Genomic DNA, 16,875 nt, shown 5'->3' on the forward strand with positions numbered 1-16,875 from the left:
CTACTCTATGTTCAAGAGCAAGTTTCAGAGTTTCTTCTTACATCCATTCTGTTCTTTCTTCCCCATCTTTTTCATAACCTTTTGGTTTCTTCATGTATGATGTCCTTGATGTCGTCCCACAACTTGTCTGGTCTGTGGTCTTTAGTGTTCAGTGCATCAAATCCATTCTTGAGATGGTCTGTAAATTCAGGTGGAATATACGCAAGGTCGTGCTTTGGCTCTCCCGGACTTGTTTTAATTTTCTTCAGCTTCAGCTTAAAGTTGCCTATGAGCAATTGATGGTCTGTTCAACAGTCTGCCTTTGGCCTTGTTCTGACTGATGATATTGAGCTTCTCCATCATCTCTTTCCATCGATGTAGTCTATTTGATTCCTGTGTGTTGCATGTGGCGAGGTCCACATGTATAGCCGCTGTTTGTGTTGCGGAAAAAAGCTATTTCCAATGAATATGTTGTTGGTCTTGCAAAATTCTATCATGCGATCTCCAGCATCATTTCTGTCATCGAGGCCATATTTTCCAAGTACTGATCTTTCTTCTTTGTTTCCGACTTTCACATTCCAATCACCAGTAACTATCAATGCATCTTGATTGCATGTTTGATCAATTTCAGACTGCAGAGGTTGGTAAAAATTTTCAATTTCTTCATCTTTGGCATTAGTAGTTTGTAAATTTGAATAATAGTCGTATTAACTGGTCTTCCTTATAGGTGTAGGATATTGTCCTGTCACTGACAGCATTGTACTTCAGGTTAGATCTTAAAATGTTCTTTTTGACAATGAACGTGATGCCATTCCTCTTCAATTTGTCATTCCTGGCATAGTAGACCATATGATTTTCTGATTCAAAATAGCCAATACCAGTCCATTTCAGCTCACAAACGCCTAGGATATCTATCTTGGCAAGTGTTATGTTTCATTTTTGATAAATTCAATTTTCCAGGCTTCAATCCACATTCTATTAATAGATGTTTGCAGCTGTTTCTTCTCGTTTTGAGTCATGCCACATAAGCAAATAAAGGCCCCAAAAGCTTTACTCCATCTCCATCATTAAGGTCTACTCTAAGGATGCAGCTCTTCCCCAGTTGTCTTTTGAGTGCCTTCCAACCTGTGGGGCTCATCTTCTGGCACTATATCAGACAGTGTTCCTCGGCTATTCATAAGGTTTTCAGTGACAAGTTGTTTTAGAAGTAGATCACCAAGTCCTTCTTTCTAGTCTGTCTCAGTCTGGAAGCTCAGCTGAAATCTGTCCACCCTGGGTAACCCTGTGGTATTTGAAATACCAGTGACATAGCTTCCAGTATCCAGCAATACATAATCCATGACAGTATAACAAACTGACAGACGAGTGGTGGATTCTGTGTTGGTGACTGAAAATATATTTATATCCTATTGCTACTCATATCATATCATTGCTTCTGGGCATTTCTTCTTCCCTCACACCTCACCCTTCTTTCTTACAGCCAGCTAGTTACAAATCTCTTTCAGTTGTTTCTATTCCTATTTACCCATTTAAATTTCCCCTTACATCACCCAGAATTCTACCCTGACAATTGTATTAGTAGTGAACTGCTTTTATCTGCCTTAATTCTCTGTTCCACTCTATTCTAAATTCTGCCACAAGATTAATCTTTCCAAAGACCAGTTTGGTTTTCTTTTTTTAGTTGTTGTTGTCATTGTTTTGTTATATTTTTGAGGCCATGAAACATAATGGTTAAGCATTTGTAATACAGAGTCAAAAAGACTTTGATTGCATTCAAAACACAGCCCAGCTCTTACTAGCTGTGTGATATTGGACATGCTACTTGACCTTTTCAAAGTTTCTGCTTCCTTATCTATAAAATGAGGACAATGATATAATTTAAAGATTGTTGTATGGATTAATGAGATAAAGCATGTAGAGTGATTTAAAGCTATTAGCAAGGTGCAAGGATACAGTGATGTTCAATAAATATTTCCTGAATAAATTAAATATTTAGCCTTGAGTTTGTTAATGCTTTTGCTAATGTAAGTTTCTCTGTCCTCATTTTATGCTGCTCATTCTTCTTACCAAAATTCCACATCCTGCATTAAATCTTCCCTAATCCTATAGCCAGATGTGATCTTTCTCACTTCTGAATTCCTCAGACTTCTTATACCATTTATTATGACAGTGTAGCATAATGGTGAAAACTCTGACATCGGATTGTCTGGACATAAATACTAGCTCCATTATTACTAGCATTGTGACCTTGGGCAGGTCATGTAGTCTTCTATAGCTTATTTTCCTTATCTGTAAATTATATATAAAAATAGTATCTATTGCAAGGAGTTTTTATGATGATAAAAAGAATTAATTTCATGAAAAGGCAAAATCATAGAGATAGTGCTGGAGGGGGGTAGGAGCAGACCCAGGTAGGGAGCAAGGATTGACTACAGATGGGCACAAGGGGACTTTGTGGAGTGAGAAAGTCTTATAAAATTTGATTGTAAGAATTAATGAAAACATTTTAAAAACTAGGATTATGGTCTTGATTTCATGACAGTATATATTAATTTACTACTGTTTATCAAACTGTATGCTTAAAATGAGTAAAGTATATCTCAGAGAAGCTGTTTTTCTTAAAAAAGAATTAATATATATAAAGAGCTTAGAAGATGCCTGGCACATATTATTCTCTTATATTACCTTGTGTTATTTATGTTTCTTTACTGGATTGTGTCTCATTTTCTTACTCTCACACTTTCCTTCCCTACCCCATAAACTATGCCTAAACTTAATCCTGTTGCTGGCCCTTGCCTATAATTAGGTACTCAGTAAATATTTACTGACTGAATAGACTCTATGAACTGCTAGAGTTTATGTCTAGTATGAGTATGTACTCATTTGGGTTAATGACCAAACAGGTCTGTTTATACAGGAGAGCTGAATTGTGCATTTAAATGGCTGGTTTTACATCTCTACATAATAGACAACAGTGTATATTAAGAATATAGCTTTTGGGTTCTATTCCATATTTTTTGCCCATTCTGTCAGGATCCATCTATCATAGCCCTGATTAGAACTGTTGGTAGTGGTTGCCAGGCACCATCTAGTTCTTCTCGTCTTAGCGTAGATGAGGCTGTGGTTTGTGTAGACTATTAGTCCTGTAGACTACTTCCTTCTCTGAATCTTTGGTTTGCTGCTTTCTGTCTTGTTCTGGACTAGTAGAGAGCAACAGTTGTATCATAGATGGCTGCTCACAAGCTTTTAACACCCGAACACTATTCACCACATTGAGATGCAGAACATATACTTTAAGAACAATATTATGCCAGTTAACTGAGTTGTCCCACGAGACTATGGTTGTAAGCCTCTAAACCCAGAAAACCAATCTGTGAGACATTTGGTTATGTCTGAGAAATGTCTGTCACTGTGTCCCCTATGTGGTTTATTATATATATGGATATACATGCATGCACACACATACCTGTATATACATATGCCCATAGATTCATCTGTCTGTGCATACATACATGCCTACATATTCATACCCATATACATGTATGCCTGTATATATATATTTGTGTAACCACACTCATATTTTTTGGTTGTTGTTGGTGTCCTTGCATCAAAAACGCCCTTTGCTCTCGTGTACTTCTTAGTGATATCATTTACCTTGGTCAAGCTGTGTGCACTTCACCCACACTTGATGCTCCCTCTCCCATCACCGAAGATAAGTATCTACGTTCTCAGGAGTGTATTCCTCCCCGACCCTCACACACACATCCCTCACTTAAAAAGTCCAGACTCACTGGACCAGTTGAGATTAGAGAACTCCCTGAGACTATCACCCTAAGATGGCTTTAAACCTTAAAATAGAATTATCCCTTGAGGTCACCTTTTACCTAAATAACAGATTAGCTCATAAAATAAAGAATATCAACCGTGAATAATGAGCTCCTTTAAAAATCATCTATATGAGACCAAATGGCCAAATATTACTCTAAAGCAAAGATGAGAAAGTAAGGGGATAGGAAAACTAGAGCATTAGAAGCAGAACAACCAGAATGGAATGATTGAGAATGATGACATATTGTGAAAAATGTAACCAATGTCACTGAATAATTTGTGTAGAGACTGGAACCTAATGGAAACCTAATTTGCTGTGTAAACTTTCACCTTAAACACAATAAAATATTATTTAAAAAAATATATATATAGCTTTTGAATACCAAAGATAGTAGTGAGTGTTTTGATGCTGATCTCCAAAAGTATAAGACTCTGCCCTTCTCTAGGCCTGATTTTCTCCAGTCAGACCTACAATGGGCCATTCCCAGAATTAGCATCCTGTACTCTTGGCATTTTAGAGCCTGGTATTCCCTGCATTTTAAAGCTGTCTTCATGTTACTTGAATACTCACCCTGTCCTCAAAGAAAGAGTGGATCTTCCCAAGTAACTTCTTTAAGCAGTCTGGGCAAAGTTTTCCAGGAACCAAAAGAAAATTGTGAATGACATTCTTGTAATCGTCTAAGATGGAGGATATTTTGTGTTGTTTGGAAGATAATAATAATAAGTTTTAAGAAGTTATTCTGTCCATGCTATCTTTTATTTAGCACTCCAAAAGAGAAAAATAATTTTTATCAACTAAACACTGCTTGTAGAAAAGAGCAGAGGCCAAATCAGCTGGTAGTTTAGGAAGATAAACTCTTGCTTAGGAATTTGCCTGTGGCTGTAGAATGAATAGTTAGTTGAACATCTTTTCCAAAAAGACACCTGTTTTAGGCCATCGTTAAGCTCTTTGAAAGAAACATTCAAGATTTATGTGTATCTTGAAATTTTTTTGAGGGGGAGAAATTTAATTTGGGGGGACCTGGACGTACAAAGTACTAGAATTTTCTATGTTGCCAGAGATAGAAAAGTTCTTTTCCTGTGATAGTTATAAGGAAAAAATAAAACAACCTACCTTTTGGGCATTTTCACAGTAAACCCGAATCAGCAGAAATATGACAGGTTATCAGGTTTAAAACCAAAACCTCTTGTTAGTTATTGTATAAATGTGCTTTATTAAACCAAAGCAGTGTGGGTCTCTGATGTTTACAAAATCAAAATAACTGAGTTTTTTATCTGCCGTTATTTCATTTCAGGGGTGACTAATGGCCTACCTTTGAAACTTGGGGATCCCTCTAATCTCTAGTTATCCCAGAATGGACTTTCTGTTTTCTTTTATTGAATGTCAAAGTTATTTCCTTTTTATTGTTCATACAGGTACAATGATTGGAGTTAGAAAAGATGCGTCCACATCTCCTATGCCAACAGGAAACCAAAAGGAGCTTGTAACTACAGCCACATCATCATTCCAACAAGACACCTCCCAGTAAGTTTCTTGGACTCTTTGGTTTAACATTCTCCAGATGAGAGCATTTCTTGAGGAATGGAAAATTTTTTTTGAGAATTCTTAATAGTCCTTATTTAAGAGAGAGGCCCTTATTTTGAAGCATGTAGATTTGACCAGATTGAACTGCATGGTGCCCTTTTCTATATACATGGTCTTTCTTAATTGATAACGGTAACTGGCAAATATTTTCATAGAAACTCAAAACTAATCCTATCCTTCATCAGAAAATCTTTGCAGCAGGTCTTCCCCAATTTTTCATGGAATGATTATACACTCAGGCTAACTAACTAAACCAATTGATATTGACAATTATTATTTCTTTTGTACTACAGATAAAAAACCGTCAACATTTAATTAAACCAGAGACACTTCGGGGGTTAGTCATTTTATCAGCCTTTTTTGGAGTTAGGGAAAGAAATATGTTATTTAAAATTTCTCATGTCTAATAAGTGAACTCCCGTATTACGCATTTGAGGCTAAATATATAAACAGCAATACCAAAACACTTGGTTTATGTTTCCTTGGGGATCTGATTGGTTTTGACCACTTAAATTCCTAGCATCTTATCAGATGATTATAGATACTTAAGACATAATTTGTACTTAATTCAAAGTCCAGTTGGCTTTGCAAATTAAAAAATGCCTGAATTGTTCATCTCAAATCTGGTGATTTTAAAGATGTATTCTAAAATTTATCCTTCTGGTTTGGTGTAACTTCAAAAGAGGAAGAGACATTATCTCTTCCTCCTAAAGAGTTGTTCTCTGTCCTCCAGTGCCTATAGAAATTCTGTCCAACAGAAACCAGCCTAGGCATCCTTAAGGACCAGTATTCATTCTAATCACTACTCTTATTGTTATGCCTTCAATTCTGGATCTAGAAGGGTAAGCATCTTAAATAACTTGTAAGAAATCATCCTGTCACAGAGGATAATAATAATGGCTGGCATCTATTAAGCCTCTAGTCTGTGCCCAGCACTGTGCCAAGCCCTTTGTATGCATTATCTAATTTAATCTACATCACAACCTTATGAGGTTGTACCCCATTTTAAAAATTAGGAAACTAAAGCTCAGAGAAATTGAGTGACTTGATTCACACAGATAATAAAGGCAGAGCCTGTGTCTCCGACTCCAAAGCCATAATATTAAATATCATAATATTTGATAATGATAACCTACCCCATTTCTAAGGCCACACTCATTCAGAAGAAAATTTAACTAGTTAATCACATTTTTTCTCCAGTACTCCTTTTTTTTTTTTTTACGTTTTTTAATGCTACCATGGTTGGCATTTTACCAATGTCCCAAAATGAGTAGTGGTTCTGAAACGTCGACAGGGCTTCCTCTTTGTTGCCTAACCTTGTGGCTAAACACTTGTGCTCAAAGAGACTCTATCCTAGCTTACCTTGAGGGATTCATTTGGCGGAGATAAACTGGATTTTCAGGTGTAAACAGTGAGTTTTCCTATTGTTGAAGGTTAAAATAAGATTTTTAACACTTTTAAAAAAAATTTTATTGTGCTTTAAGTAAAAGTTTACAAACCAAGTTAGTCTCTCATACAAAAATTTATATACACCTTGCTATACTCTCCTAGTTGCTCTCCCCGTAATGAGACACCACACTCCTTTCTACCCTCTATTTTCATGTCCATTCGGCCAGGTTCTGATCCCCCTCTGCCCTCTCATCTCGTATCCAGACAGGAGCTGCCCACGTAGTCTCATGTGTCTACTTGATCCAAGAAGCTCACTCCTCACCAGTATCATTTTCTACCCCTTGGTCCAGTCCAATCCCTGTCTGAAGAATTGGCTTTGGGAATGGTTCCTGTCTTGAGCTAACAGAAGGTCTGGGGACCATGACCTCTGGGGTCATTCTAGTCTCAGTCAGACCATTAAGTCTGGTCTTTTTTTTTTTTTTTAATCCCACGGCTCTCCTGCTCCCTCAAGGGTTCTCTATTATGTTCCCTGTCAGGGCAGTCATTGGTTGTAGCCAGGCACCATCTAGTTCTTCTGGTCTCAGGCTGATGTAGTCTCTGGTTTATGTGACCCTTTCTGTCTCTTGGGCTCATAATTACCTTATATTTTTGGTGTTCTTCATTCTCCCTTACTCCAGGTGGATTGAGACCAATTGATGCATCTTAGATGGCTGCTTGCTAGTGTTTAAGACCCCAGAAGCCACTCTCCAAAGTGCGATGCAGAGTGTTTTCTTTTATTATGCCAGTTGACCTAGATGTCCCCTGAAACCATGGTCCCCAAACCACCGCCCCTGCTACGCTGGCCTTCAAAGCATTCAGTTTATTCAGGAAACTTCTTTGCTTTTGGTTTAATCCAGTTGTGCTGACCCCTCCTGTATTGTGTGTTGGCTTTCCCTTCACCTAAAGTAGTTCTTATCTACTATCTAATTAGTGAATACCCCTCTCCCTCCCTCCGTTCCCCTTGTTGGAACCATCAAAGAATATTTTCTTCTCTGTTTAAACTATTTCTCGAGTTTTAACACTATTTTAATGTGTTTATGATGGTTGCATTTCAGTTTAGAGATAAGCATGAAAAAGAAGATAAAAGGTTTTTGTAGTAAGGGTTTTGTAGAACATCCTCAGCACACATTTCTGAATAGACCATATCAACTTTGTAGAGTTTTACAAGCCGAGGTTAAAACTGCTGTGAAGACTCATATTTATGGACCTTAAAAAGAGGATTCTTTATCTGTTAGACCTTAATACTTCAGATCAGCTGAATATAGATTACCAGAAGCTTCTTAAGTAATGAGCGTTCGGCTAAATAAAACAACATGTAGCTCATCAGATTTTACCCTTAGAAATGCACAATGGCATATTACAGATCTGTTCTACAAAATGCAGAGTTGAAAAAAAGACTCAGTACTATAAAAATCAGTTACTGGGAAGGCACAATGGTTGCTTTCCAGATTTCAGAATCAGGATTATTTGAATTATTTTCATTTCAAAGTATAGCAAAGGCATTTTATATAGACTACTTTTCAGTTCCTCGCGAACTCTTAATGCAAGAGAAAAAAGCCTGTTCTTCATCTCAGCACACCTTTGAAGGTACTGAGTAGAGCAAGAGTAAAAGCCCTTCCCTTTCTTAAGGTCCAAGAATATTTTCAAGACTCGAAAAAGAGGGTGGGGGATGAACAGATGCCAGTGGGGGCAGGTTCTCCTTTGTTCTCTGAAAAGCACTGACACCTAGAAGAATTCCGTATCTTTCTATGTGCAAGTGCTAAAACCAGGCGTGGCAATGCCATCTTTCTCATTCACGATGCAGGCTGTTAATTGTTCTCTCTGCTGGCTGTCAACGTAAAGTGAAATTTTCATTCCCCATTCAAGATGGGAAAAGTTGTGGTTGAAAATGTTAACATTTGCATTTTTATTTGTTGATTTATTTAAAGGACAGCCTCTCCTACAGCAATCCATCACTTGGTGACACCCCAGATATGAATAATGTATTGTAGACTTGTGGTTACAATGTGTGGTAAGTGCTAGAGACAGTAAAGGAATGTTAGCTGTGTCACAAATGTAATCTTTATCAATTCATAAAGTTTATTGCTTTCGAGGTTTAATAATACTGACCATAGGACATTAATATCACTTATCCTAGTTTTAGCTGGGCACCTTTGTATGTAGAAATATTCATCTGTCTCAGGCTAACAAAATAAATATGTAATTTACAGCACGAGTGAGGAGAGCATTATAGTTTTCTGGGCTAAGAGCTGCAATGCTTCTTTCTTTCCTCAAGCGCTGATCACACACCCCAGAGCTGTCCAAGAGTAAGCACAGTGGTCATCTTGGCACAAGAGGGCAGTATGCATGAACTAAATGGTGCCATGCACTTCTGCTTAGCTAGAACAGGTAACACCCCACATACCACTCCACCTGAAAAGAAGACTGGAGGGGCTTTCTCCCTAATATTCTGAACACTGGGTGGGTTGGCTAGCCTTGGCTCTGAAAGAAAGTTGAAGAAATACTTTTCCTGCCATGAGACTGAGTCAGAGCTTACCAGTTCTGCTTGCTCTGTGAAGCCAGAGCTGAGTGGGTTGTCATTTGCTTGTCAAGGGAATTTGTTATGAGCACAAATGTTACTGATAATTAATCCTTTTGTGCCATCCAGAATTAGGTGTGTCCATTGCTAACAATAAAGATCATGCTGGAAATATGACACCCAGAGCAAAAGAAGTAATGTTAATTAGCAACCATCAGCTGTAATTGTCATCCCTATTAAGATGCAGAATTATGTATTTCTTCGTTATAAATAACCTTTCTAATTGTACTTGATGTATGCCAATTTAATCAAAAAGTACACTTGGCAACAGGCAGACATTTGCATTAATGTAGCATTGGATCTCCAAGGTTTTCTTTACTTGAAAAAAAGGTCTGTTACAGCTGCATATGCTCTATATGTGGGTGTTTTTTTTCCATTCATGTATGTACATCTGATACATTTTATATTAAAATGAAGACAATATCTTCGGAGATTGTTCAGTGCAACAGAAAGCTTGTCACTTTTTTTATTTACTGGTGGAGTTTCTACCTCTCAGTCATGTGACAACGCAGTGATGATTATTCCAAACTGATAAATACCAGGCGTGCAGCAGTGGGATTAAGCTCTCAGTCCCTGAAGTAAAAGGGCTTTTCTCCCTTCTCTTGTTCTCTGACTGTTAAGAAGACTTACAGCTGTTATTCTTCCCCTTTCTTGTGTAAAATGTGAAGAGAGAGAGGCAGAACTCACCAAATGAAGCCCAGCTAGTGAATTTTGGGACATGGAAGTGGGTCTACCCTATTTCTAGGAAGTACTGTTTACCTCCCCACTCTAGCTTTTTTTTCAGAAAGATTGTTTACCACACCAGGAGTTAAAAAGAAAAAGAAAAACAATAGGAAGAAAAAAATAACACCTCTTGGAGACTTTGCAGATTGACTCTGTGCTGGGGCACTCCGTCAACACTTAACCAGTCTTCCACTGAGCCTGGAGATCAGCCCTACGTGAAAACTTACAATTTCCTCTGGTCTTTTCTGAGCATGTGCCTTTCCTTAAGCGTGTATGTGGCTCTACAAATTATACATGGGTGGCTTTGAATAACCGAATCTCCCCCCCAAAAAAACCCTCTCCCCCGCTATTTGACCTTGGCCCCAACAGTTCCACTGTGTGTCATAATCGCCCTCTTTTGCTTCAGGTAGCCTCACTTCACTTTACAGTGCCTCAGGCTATGCCTGCCGCTTTTCTGCCCTGAGCAGAGATAGATGAAATGGACGCCAGCGCTTTCAGTCAGTCATTTAGGTGCCACTTGACAGCTTCCAACAGACAGACACAATAATTTGTCAATACTCTGTGCTCTGTTTACTCCAGAATCAGGGACTAGCATCCCAAGTTGGAACCAGAGGCTGCAGTTCCAAGCCAGCTGCTGAGCTAGGGTAGGGATAGGCACGAACCAGTAACAAAAACCCACAAAGCTTTCCTATCATTTTGAAAAGCTTTCACTTGGTTGCTGTGAACATCTGACTGTTTACCAAAATTATAACAAAGTTAGTTCTAACAGTTTCTGCTTGTTTTTTTTTTTTTTGGATGTTTCTGCCGGGGGGACAGCAGCATGGAGCTTCTCACTCCACCATCCTATTCTCTAGTATCCTAGTATCCTAGAGCCCACTTTTAACACTTGCCGTATTTTTCTCCATTAAGTATTTTCTTTTCATATTAAGGAGATACGGTCCCCCCACAAAAGATACGACAGTCTTTTTTTTTTTTTTCCCCCAGCCTATTTTTTCTTTATTTCTTGTGGGGAAATTCATTTTAACATTTTGTATTATCTGTAACACTTTAAGAGTTTAATCACATGTTTTGTGAAAAATTAAGAGGCGATGTATATGGAAGCCCTTTGTAAACAGTAAAGGGAAATACGTGAGTATTGTTATTTTCATTAGCCTTAAGGCTTCTCGATCTGTGTCCTCACTAAAGCATCATTGCTGTGCCTTTCTAGAGAATCTGAATACGCTACTTGGAGTGCAGATTTTAACACTGCTCATGAGAGAAAGAGTCCAAGTTGGGCAATTGGCCAAAGCATTACCTGTTTACTTATCAAGCCCTTCATTGATTTCCTTTTTGTCGTGGGTGCAAGCTGAAGCATGCCTGTTACTAAGATTGAAAGCTGATCATCTTGTTGCTTGGCACCCATTCCTAAATGCTTATAAAATGGTCGACTTGGTTGCAACATAAGCCTCTTGGCAGGCAAGCGGAGAGTGATAACTATTATACATGGGAGGCTGTCCTAAAGTGGGCTGGGATTAGTATTGGAATAGGGACACTGCTTCAGGCTCTTCCTATCAGAGACTGTGGGGCTACTTGAAAACTAGAACCAATCACTAGAGCTAAGAAGAAAGGCTCTATCCCAAAACCAGCACAGCAAAATAGAAAGCAGACAAGCCTTGTGTGTGCTTACATGTCTTGTACAAACCTTGTATACAGCTGTTGTGTTTCTTAACATACACGAAGAATTCATCTTTTCTACATTTTGACAGTTTAAAAATATTCTTGGTTAATGTTTATATTAAATACTAGTACGTAATATATATAATACATAAAAGTAAGATAAAATAAAAGGCATGCTTAGCCGGTGGGATTAATTTTATTTTTCTGTGGGGATTATTTTTTAAATGTCGTGCATTAAGTCAATAAAAGGATACCAGGAGTTGCACTTTTAGAATTTTCTTCTTTCTGGGGCTCAGAGACACTTTTAAGAGCCAATGTGGAAGGCCAGATAGGTTCCAAGGTGGTGCCAAGAGTTTGCACTCAACTGCTAACCTAAAGATTGGCAGTTCAGACCCATCCAGCAGCAGCATGGAAGAAAGGCCTGATGATCTACTTCCATAGAGATTTGTTGTTATTGTTAGGAGCTATCAAATCCATTCTGACTCATAGTGATCTTATGTATAACAGAGCTAAACATTGCCCAGTCCTGTGCTGTCCTCGAAATCTTAAAATCAAGAAGATCCTATGGAGCAGTTATACTCCATAACACATGGGGTCACCATGAGTCATAATCGACTTGATGGCAAAAGGTTTTTTTTTTTTGGTTTTTCTTTTTTTAAGGAAGGTAGAGCTGGGGCACCACGCTACTGTATGCTTAGGGAAGGGATATTAAGTTTATTCCTTGGTGAGGGCTGTCTCTTTCCTCCACCCTGGAAGAAGTCTGCTCTACAGAAGTCACCACAGTCATGTACTTGTCACTGGGTGTAACCTAATGAAGGCTGGGAGTATCTTGCCTCTTTACTGGGGTCAGAATGGACTATTTACCACAAACGGCATTCTGTGTGGACTTTCATTAGGATGCTTTTAAATGTTCTCCATTAGTGAAGTGGTGCCCCACTGACATGCTTATGTGGAAGTTCTGTATCAGTTAGCTCGAAGGAGAGTCCTTAGTCAGTGTCCCTTCATGCCACCCAGCCCCATATCTGCTGTCCTCACAATTTCAGCTCATGGCCGAGAAATGTGGTGCTACTAAAATAAAACTTTTTCTATAGACCAGTTGATACACCCCACAGCCAGCTCCTGTCTGCTGGGCTTTGAAGAGAAATGGACTGGTAGCGGAAGAACCAACCAAAAAAACCAAACCTGTTGCCGTCGATTCCAACTCATAGCGACTCTATAGGATAGAGTAGAACTGCCCCATGGGGTTTCCAAGGAGCGCCTGGTGGATTCGAACTGCCGACCTTTTGGTTAGCAGCCATAGCTCTCAACCATTATGCCACATGGTTTTCCGTGGAAGAACCAGACTCTGGTAAAAGCTGAAATCGCTAGGTCGAGCTCATTTTAAACTGAAAGAAAGTAAAGGTGACACCATTTAAGAGCTCCAAAGACAGGTGAAAATCTGTTGGTAAAAAGTTATCTGTTACTTAAGAAGGGGAAAAAAATCCTTTTCAGCTAATGTGGCTTTCCATATGGTGCATATGGCCCCAGGGCTCAAAAGAGGTAAAATAAAAAATAAACAACCTCCCTGTTAACACTGGCTCCTGGTACTATGAGATGTTGGTGGTTCATCTCAGGAGTGGATGCTAATTGTGACACAAACCACTGATTTACAAATGAACAAGCTATTAGTGGTAGAACTAACACTAAGACTGGAACTGTAATTACTGGGAGTCATGAGTGCTCTGGGACAACAGGAGAGCTAAGAGTCAGTGACAGTTGCGTTGGTGCACGTAGATGAGTTACCCTCAGCCAGGGTTGCAGTTCCCTTTGGCTCCCAGTGCAGGTGCTGCTAGAACTCTGTGTCATTTCCAGAACTCACCCCATCAGTGAGTTTATGCTTCACTACAGCTTGCCCCAGTTCTTTTACTTATTCCTTTGGAGGCTTGATATAAATATTTTTGTGAACAGCAAAATGTTTTTACTGATGTACAAATCCTGAGGTCACATGGTACTGACTTATTCAAACCAGGAGATTTTGTGGCAGGATTGTTACAGCGCATTGTTACTTCAGTGGAGTCTTTTGTATCAGTGCAAAAATTTCAATTTCACGCCCTGCAGACTTCACAGTCTTTTGTACTCCCTCTGCTCCTGTGTTGCATAAAGGGTAAATCCCTGTGTCAAGTTCATTTTAAATTGAAAGAAAGTAAAGTTGATACCCTTTGAGAGCTCCAAACAAAGACAGGTAAAGATCTGTTGGTAAAAAGTTGTCTGTTATTTAAGAAGAAAAAAGAAAATTCTTTTCAGCAAATACGGCTTTCCATATGGGTGAGTATGGCCCCAAGGCTCAAAAGAGGTTAAAAAAAAAAAAAAAAAACCTCTCTATTAACATTGGCTCCAGGTACGGTAGGGCATTGGCAGTTCAATGGTAGAATTCCCACTTTTCATGCAGGAAACCCAGTTTGATACCCCACCAAAGCAGTCATGCACAGCACCACCCAGCTGTCAGTAGAAACTTGCATGTTGCTATGATGCTGAACAGGTTTTGGCAGAGCTTGCAGACTAGGAACAAGGGCCTGGTGACCTACTCCTAAAAAACCAGCCCATGAAGACTCTATGGATCACAACGGCTTGATCCCCCAGGGATCGTGGGGATAGTGCAGGACTGGGCAGCATTTGGTTTAGTTGTATATGGAGTCACCATGACAGCAGCTAACAACAACTGGTACTGTTCTGTTTGTACAGATTGTCATGAATTTCTTGATCGAAACACAAAATATCCTTAAGTGTTTGGAGATAAAAAGCAAGCAGACTGGGGCCAAAATCTTGTTTTAACTAGTCACTGCTGGTAAAAAATTAACATTTCTCCTTCACATATCTGTTTATTTGAAAAAGAGGGAAAAAAATATAATAGAGAAAGGTGTCAGTATAAGGAAAATTTAGTACAGGTTAATAGCAAATATGCTGGAAACAAATCAGACCTTGTTGTTTAAATTGGACATTTGGTTAAAATTAAATTTTAAAAGAATGAAATAAAAAGCCTACATATAAAAGTTTTCCATATCAGAGGCTTTAGATCAAAGAAATCACAAAATTAAAATTACGACTTAATAGCAGAAATTATGTAACATCATTGTTGTAGTTAGTTGTCGAGTCAGTTCCTACTCGTGACGACCCCATGTGTGTAGAGTAGAACTGCTCCGTGGGGGTTTCAAGGCTGAGATCTTTCAGAAGCAGATCGCCAGGCCTATCTTCTGAGGCGCCCTTGGGTGGGTTCAAACCACCAGCCTTTTGGTTAGCAGTCGAGCCCTTAACCATTTGCACCATGTTATGTAACATTAACATCTAAGAAATACATTCATATAGCCTTTAAAAAATTTCAAATACTGTAATGAACGTTTTCAAGTTTACTTTCTTGCTACCACCTTCAGCTTTTGGTCCCAAAGCAAGTTTAAAACTGCTGATTAAGATGAATTGGCTGTGACAGGGGCACCCAGCGTACACTTTTTCATAATAGCAACGGTAGTGCTTTTTTAGAGGGCTTATAAATGGGGGTTAGGAAGAAGCCATTAAAGAATTTCTTTGCTAACGCGTTATTAAAGAAGCCAACACCAGTGATTTGGCAGCAGTCACTTAACTCTGTATGTTCATTTGGGACAAATGCAATGGTAATATCGATTATTAAAAGCAACATTTAAATATAATGTTAAATATCATCCCACTACCCACTGAATAAGAAGCCCTGGTGGAGCAATGGTTAAGCACTCATCTGCTAACCAAAAGGTTGGCAATTCAAACTCACCCGCAGCTCCGCTGAAGAAGAGACTTGGCAGTCTGTTTCTGTAAAGATTATAGCCTAGGAAACCCTATGGGGCAATTCTGCTTTGTCATATAGGGTCACTATGAGTCAGAATCAACTTAATAGCACACAAGTCGCTGTATACACCACTGTTAACATTTTAGTATGTAGCATAGTTCCTTCCAATCCATGTTTCTTTCAATGAAATACAGATTTCAGTCAGTCATTTCTTATTCACTTATCTTTCTTTAGGTTAAGTTTTTCTAAATTGTGAGGTATCTGGAAGCTAAAAGCAAACACTCTTCTTTGTGTTCACCAATCCATGAATAAGTAAGAAAGAGGTAGGTGAGAACTGTTGTTGTTCTGTGCTGTCGAGTAGATTCCGACTCACAGCAACCCTGTGGGACAGAGTAGAGCTTCCCCATAGGGTTTCCAAGGAGCAGCTGGTAGATTCGAGCTGCTGACCTTTTGATTAGCAGCCTGAGCTCTTAACCACTTCGCCACCAGAGCTCCAGGTGGGAATTAGGTATGCTAAATAAAATTGCCTAGATTGTCCTGTTAGCAGGATGGTTTCTTGGAATGAGAATGTAGTTTCTCTCATAATTAACCTTAGGAATTATGTGATGTAATTAGAGTGAATTTCTGTATAGAAGAAAATATGATTAAATGGAATCTTCCTGGTTAGGAGTAACACAGGACAAAGATGTTTCCTGGAGAATGCCACTCAAGTTTACCAGTTGCCATTCTACTTTGTCAGAAACAGAGGTGGCTTTGGCAAACATACTGCTTTACCCTTCTGAGCTGAGAAAGAATATTATTCTCTTGCTCTGGGTCTCTCTTGAGACATCAAAATAATGTTGGATTTTCACCTCAACATAACCCATTTCTCTTCCCCCCTTCCTGCCATTTATCACTGATTTTGACCCAAACAAGGGAAGCCAGGTTCAGTTACTATGCTGGTGTCCGCATCAGTCTTCGTCAGATTCAGTCTTTCTTATTGACACCTCTTATGTCTCATAACAAATTCATTAGGCTTTTCCTTATCATCTAATTTTCGAAATTCTCCCAAACTGGGAAAGAAGGCAGGTCTGCCTGGGTCCCCTTACTGCCAGAACACTGCAAGAAGCCCGGTGGCCCCCTGGGTCTCTGTAACTGGTTTCTTCCCCATCTATGCTTTACGCATTCTGTATTTTAACAACCACCAAAATATTTCCACACTTTTTGCCTGGCTACCCTTATTTTCTTCTTTGTTGTCTGCCTTTTCCTTCCTCTCTTTCTGCTAAATCATTCTAATCTTCCCAACCTCAGTAAAGCCCATTAAAG

General features: G+C 38.9%; 1 protein-coding gene across 3 annotated transcripts in view; it reads left to right on the forward strand.

Moving 5' to 3' along the window:
• Positions 1-16,875, forward strand: part of KIAA1328 (KIAA1328 ortholog) — a 362,831-nt gene that overhangs the window by 297,583 nt on the left and 48,373 nt on the right. For all 3 annotated transcript variants that reach the window (XM_049901399.1, XM_049901397.1, XM_049901398.1), the window contains one exon: positions 5,224-5,332. In XM_049901399.1, the coding sequence (XP_049757356.1) occupies positions 5,224-5,332 (109 nt within the window). The remainder of the gene's footprint in view (positions 1-5,223; positions 5,333-16,875) is intronic.

The sequence above is a fragment of the Elephas maximus genome, chromosome 11 (assembly GCF_024166365.1).
Source record: "Elephas maximus indicus isolate mEleMax1 chromosome 11, mEleMax1 primary haplotype, whole genome shotgun sequence".
In the NCBI taxonomy this organism is placed as follows: Eukaryota; Metazoa; Chordata; class Mammalia; order Proboscidea; family Elephantidae; genus Elephas; species Elephas maximus.